Source organism: Pogona vitticeps, chromosome 1, assembly GCF_051106095.1.
Source record: "Pogona vitticeps strain Pit_001003342236 chromosome 1, PviZW2.1, whole genome shotgun sequence".
NCBI classification, from domain to species: Eukaryota; Metazoa; Chordata; class Lepidosauria; order Squamata; family Agamidae; genus Pogona; species Pogona vitticeps.
In genome coordinates this window covers 3,090,377-3,096,376 of record NC_135783.1, presented here as the reverse complement: position 1 = coordinate 3,096,376, position 6,000 = coordinate 3,090,377, and the positions used below count along the sequence as shown (strand labels likewise).

The 6,000-nt window shown below is 48.9% G+C and overlaps 1 protein-coding gene across 1 annotated transcript; it reads left to right on the top strand.

The window, feature by feature from the left end:
- The first annotated feature begins 696 nt into the window (after positions 1 to 696).
- On the top strand, positions 697 to 4,267 carry CIB4 (calcium and integrin binding family member 4). Its single transcript, XM_020812748.3, has 4 exons — positions 697 to 1,398; positions 1,855 to 1,964; positions 3,529 to 3,617; positions 4,092 to 4,267. The coding sequence occupies exons 1-4, from the start codon at positions 1,209 to 1,211 to the stop codon at positions 4,111 to 4,113; spliced, it is 411 nt and encodes a 136-aa protein (XP_020668407.3). The 5' UTR covers positions 697 to 1,208; the 3' UTR covers positions 4,114 to 4,267.
- The last annotated feature ends 1,733 nt before the right edge of the window (positions 4,268 to 6,000 follow it).

The window sequence follows — 6,000 nt, the reverse complement described above, 5'->3', positions numbered from 1 at the left end:
AGTAAGCAAGCAGCCCTACCGAACGGAAGAGGGTTACACCTCGCTTGCTCCATCAGGGCCACACCTGGGCAGGTGACTGAGACACATCGTGACACCTCACCGATGAGCCACCAGTTAGCCACAGCAAAACCTGGGGTGCACACCCGTCCACCTTTGGGGATTGTTTTAAATCTTCTGTTTCTGTGGTCAGGATGCATTTTTGAAAAAAACCAAAACATGTACCCTTGCCCCAAAAATGGCATTCTTCTTTATCAAATGAAGGGCTTTTTTGCTGTGGATTCCCTTTATCAGCAAGGGGTTAGATTAGATGGCTTCCCTGAAACCTCTTCCAGCTCCACAACTCTGTGACTCTCTTCTAGGGATGGTTCCCCGTCCTGATCGGCTTGCCTTGAGCTCGGGCATAGGGTGGAGTTTCTTTTTTAACTACAATGCCCAGAACTCCCAAGTGAGGCTTAGGGAATTCTGGGATATGTAGTCCCCAAAAGTCATGTTCCCAAGGCTGGAGGTGGCCTCAGGCCATAAAATGTCTCGAGCCAGCCTTGGAGTGTTTTCATCCTTTAGATGTCATCTGCTTCCCGATTCATAGATGGGCCGCGTTGTGGCACGTAAGGAACAGCGGTTGGCCAGCGGCCCATCCATGGCCCTTGTCTGTGTGAGAATCTAAGGGTGGATCCGGCCCTTTCTCTCCCTGGAGAACGGGGGAGAGCCTCGAAAGCGAACAGCAGCTGGTGCCGAAAGTCCCAACTGCTGCCTTCTCTGAATTTAGCTGTCCTACTTTGGACACATTCTGAGAAGGCAGGATTATTTGTGGCAAAGACTATTATGGTGGGAAAGGGGAAAGGCAGCAGGAAAAGAGGAAGGCCCAATACAAGATGGACTGACCCCCAAAAAGGAAGCCACGGGTTCTTGATTCTACAAGAACCAAGCAAGGCTGCTGAAGACAGGACATCTCGGAGACCACGGATTCATGGGGTCGCCATAAGTTGGGGGCGAATCGACGGCACATTAAAAAACAACCATTTCCAGCAGGAAACACAAACATTATTTCTCAGCAATGATGGGCATTACTCATTCTAGGTTTACTCTTCTAGTTTTTATAAAAGTCAATTTAAAATTTTAAGGACTTAATTAAAGAACTGATTTTAGAAAGTGACTTTCACACCATAAATCAACACATTAAAACTTTCTTCAGCCCTCTTGTGGTGGACATGAGACTCCCAGGAGTGACCTTTACTGGCCCTACTGTTTTCATACAGGTGAATCCGTTCCGGGACAGAATCTGCCAGGTATTCTCCACGGACGGCTACTTCACCTTTGAGGACGTCCTTGGGATGGCCTCCGTCTTCAGTGACCTGGCATGCCCCAGCCTGAAGATTGAATATGCTTTCCGGATATATGGTATACTGCTCCCCTCTATGTAATAATAATAATAATAATAATCTTGGAGCTGCAGAGCAATTGTACGGTAGTTGGAGCATTCTTTGGCACTGCCCTTCTTTGGGATTGGGATGTAGACTGATCTTTTCCAGTCCTCCGGCCACTGTTGAGTTTTCCAAATTTGCTCACATATTGAATGTAGCACCTTAACAGCATCATCTTTTAAGATTTTAAATAGTTCAACTGGAATGCCATCACCTCCGCTGGCCTTGTTGTTTGACAAGCTTTCTAAGGCCCACTTGACTTCACTCTCTTAGAGGCGTTAACTGGCAGGAGGACGGTTTCGGGGTGACCCTCTGGAGAACCACCTTGCCGTTCTTGTGCCTAAGGTTGGCCGCCCGGCTGCAGATCTGCCACCCTCAGTCCACCCCGTCTCTACTTTCCCAGGCCCACTTCATCTCTACTTCGCTTCCTCAGATTTCGACGAGGACGGCTTCATTGATCAGGAAGACCTCCAGAAGGTCATCCGCAGGCTGGTGGACAAGAAGCGTCTGAGCGAGGAGGAGATTTCATCCCTGGCTCACCACGTGCGTATCCTCCTTGCCGCCTTTTCCTTTGGGGGGAGAGTCCAGAGATTCTTGACAACTGAGGTTGGCTGCAATGGGGTGTCCCGGGACGGTCACAGCAGGGGAGGGATGATGGGCCATGAACCTCTAAGACAAAGAAGAGGAGCACCCAACCCACGTGTGGTTGCGATCCAGCCTGGGAAGAGTGCAGGGGAGGCTCCCGATTCTCCTGCACTGGGAAAGATTTTCTGACACCCTGTGAGCCCTCCCAGGTGAGACGGTGAGCCAACTGAATCTGCACGATGCGCCTTCCTTACACTGAGTCGCACCAAGGAAGGAGCTTGGAAGAAGCTAGTTTCTGAATCACGTACACAAATTCCCAGGGGGCATGTTGGCTAGCGGCCCTTGGAATTGTGGTTTCCCAAAAGTAATTTTTCCACAGTTAAGTAGAGGTGCACCTGGAGTGACGGATGGTTTTCTTACTGCTGTTTAACTAGAAATATTTCATATGCTCTGAGCTGTCTGCATATCCCCAGAGAAGCTGCGTGGCCTTTGCAACCCAGGCGGATTTCCCAGCATTAATTTCTGTTTTTGACAGAGCAGCAGTTCCCAACGTTAGGTGTTCTTGGACTGCAACTCCCAGAAACCTTCACCACTGGCAGTGTTGATCAGAGTTTCTTGGCCTGGAGCACCTCTTGTTTTTTTAATTTATCTCAAATATTTTTACCCACCCTTTCTCCTTAAAAGGAGCCTTCTCTGAATCAAGTTTCGGTTCATGTACCCTTATCCAGTCCATTGCTGTCACCAGACACTGATTGTAGAGCCGATGCAGCTTCCTCAGATTTAGAAGGCAAGGAGAGAGAGAGAGATGAGTGTCATCCGGATACTGTTCCCCCCCCCCCAGTTGCTGGGTCTCTGAGTAGTTCCCGGCTCCCTCAAGGGGATCCTGCAGGCTTCGACCTTCCCCACCCCGTCCCTCAGGATGGGACTCCTTGGAAGAGCTAACGTGAAATGCTGGTCTCAGCTGGAGCATCTCATGGTGCAGGGGGCAAACCCAGACCTTAAATCCCCACCCACCTTGTCGTCACAGCATCAAAACCAAAACCGATGTCTCCCTGCTGGACAGGATGGAGAGAGGTTCCAATCTCCCCTGGTCCCCTTTAAAAAAAAAAATTAGAGCTTTTTATTATGAAAAAAACCAAGATGATTTGGGTTTAAAAGGGGGTGTGCTTCGGTTCTCCTCTTTAGGCTAACGCGACTCATGTTGCCACAATCACAAGCCTTTCCCCACTTGCACGGGAATGAAAAATCTCTCAACCCTGGGCTGCTTTTCAGAAAGAGTGCCGCCGTGTTTTAAGACACCCGTTTTTTTCTTGGCCAAGGAGGAGAACATTTGCAAGGATTTGTTACGTCCTTACTCTCAGGATGGACATGATCTCTGTCAAGCACACTCTCTCTCTCTCTCTCTCTCTCTCTCTCTCTCTCTCTCTCTCTCTGTGTGTGTGTGTGTGTGTGTGTGTGTGTGTTTGGGTGCACACCGTAGAGGTTTGAGGAGTTGTAACACACGTGTTTTGTGTTCTAACAGATTCTGGAAGAAGCTGACTTGGACAAGGACAAAATGCTCTCTCTAGCAGAGTTTGAACATGCCATGACAAAGTCTCCAGACTTCTTACAGTAAGAATGGGATATTTATTTATTTATTTATTTATTTATTTATTTATTTATTTATTTATTTATTTATTTATTTATACTACAGTTGGACACCCCCCCTGTATCTGTGGGATCAGTATTCAGTAATATTAAAAAAAATTAAAAGAACCAGAAACAAATTATTTCGACATGGGCACTGAGAGTGCAGGAAACCCCATGGCTGTTAAGGGGGCTTCCAGGAATCAACCAACCAGCCAGCCAGCCAGCCAGCCAGCCAGCCAAACCATCCATCCATCCATCCATCCATCCATCCATCCATCCATCCATCCATCCATCCATCCATCCATCCATCCATCCATCCATCCATCCATCCATCCATCCATCCATCCCTCCATGGCAGCAGCCAATCAGTTCAAGGGGACAGGAGGAGCAGAGGGGGGTGGCAGTCACCCAGTGGTCCAAACAGCGTCTGTGACTCACATCAATTTATTTTCCAAGCTCTTTTAGGATCTGCTTCTGAGAAGGAAGAGGAAGGAAGCAGGGCAGGGGACTCCAGGCAGCACCGAAGCTTTCTACCCATCGCACGGATGGTTGGGGAGAAAACCCAGCAGCAAATCAGATTATATATTTTGCATCAGGAGTGAGAATAAAAGCGATGCCAAGGAAAGGCAGCCCTCCCCGGTTCCTCTTTCTTGCCCTCTGCGGTCACAGAGAATGGCGGCATTTTAGCCACCCAGGGGAGGGGGCATGTCTGGGAAAGTGGGGAGCGCTTGAGAAAGTTACTTTTTCCTAGGGTGGAGGTTTCAGAGTTCCAGAATCCCACAGACTTCAGGGGATTCTGGGAGCTGTTGTCCAAACAGCCGCGTGTCCTGAGCCCTGGGAGGGGAGGAGTAGGCGACAAGATATGCACACCAAGGACCAGTGACAAGGGACGGGGGAAGTCACTGTCCTACTTTATCTGCATTGGTTCAGGTCATGCCTGAAGGAAGGAAGGTGTCCAGTTCTGGGCACCCCATTTTGAGAAGAACATCGGCCAGCCAGATTGCTATTGCTGAGTTTTGAATTTTTGGTTCAGTTCCTCTAGCCGCACAGCGGAAGTGCCAAGGATTCACACAGGAGGATAGCCTCACGTCCCCCGGATTAGTCCACCCCTTTTCGTATCCACTGGCACTTACAGTCTCAGTAATTCCCTTTGAGACAGTGGTAGAAAGAAAAAAGATCTTTCAGGAACAATTGAAAAAGCAGGACTGGGCACAGAAAAGGTCAACGGGAGAAGCCAGGGGAGACAGGGAGCGGGCAACATGGTATAGAACATGCAACGTTTTCCTCCAGATGGATGACTCAAGAACAGAGGTGAGGACCCCCGTCTAGCGCTTTTCACTCCATTGTCTCCTGAGTACTTTTTTGCAGCCTCTTGCTCAACCCACACATGAAAACAAAATCCCTTGCTCTAAAGTTTCCCTCCCAGGCCGCTAAATCCTTTAAAATGTCTTGCCAGACCCAGCAGAGGTGCCAATGAAGGCCGCGTTTACCTCCTGATGACCAGCCATGAAAGAAAAACCAGCAAACTTGCAACCTGTGAAATGAGGCCAGTTCCGGCTGAAATAAACCGGCGCCTTTCACTCTTAGTGGAGCTCCGCTTAATGACGCGGTAGCTGCATCACCCATTTGGGGTCCACCCGCTCCCACTTCCGACTTCCCATTTCATTTCTAGAAAATGCTGCATGCGGACAAGAAAAATGTGGATCGTCGCCTGGCAGACCTGCTTTGATTCGTATTCCTGCATTGAGCAGGGGGTTGGACTGGATGGCCTTGTAGGCCCCATTCCAACTTCCCTTTTTTGTGATTTCTCTGATTCTATGCCTTCATGGTTGGTTAAGACAGCCGGTATCTGGCCGTCTCTATTTGTTAAATGCTGGATCTGTAACCCATCTGCATGGGCTCCATTCGTCTCCCGGTCTAAAGAGTTCAGGAGACCAGGCAAAAGAAGACGTTCAGCTCCTACATTATTGATGGTCAGCAGATCCCTCCCCAGGAACTTGTCGTTCTCTCTCTCCATGGAAGCCAACCTGCCATCATCCCACGCAGGGCCTGTCTCGGCACACACGGGTCCCGTCCGGCTTCTCCCATTGGGATGGTCGGCGGACTGCAATCATAACCAAACCCTTGGGGTCAGGCAAGTCGGGTGAAACTCTGAATTCTGCACCACCACCTCAAGAAATTTTATCCACATGTCAACATATGGACAACAAGAGCCAAAGATGGTTCACTCCATTTATTGATCTGTTCACACATTTATTACACAAGCCCAAAGCAGTGTGTGGTACATCTTTTACCTGCCTCGTGAGTTTAATGTTGTTATAATAACAGCAATATATATACCTCCTGATGCTAACACAACCACAGC

Excerpts from the sequence above, each read along its gene's own strand:
- CIB4 (XM_020812748.3), top strand. The coding sequence starts at position 1,209 with ATGAGACTCCCAGGAGTGACCTTTACTGGCCCTACTGTTTTCATACAG. Across the intron at positions 1,965-3,528 it reads TTTCATCCCTGGCTCACCAC|ATTCTGGAAGAAGCTGACTT; the intron begins GTGCGTATCCTC and ends GTGTTCTAACAG. Across the intron at positions 3,618-4,091 it reads AAGTCTCCAGACTTCTTACA|CTCTTTTAGGATCTGCTTCT; the intron begins GTAAGAATGGGA and ends TTATTTTCCAAG.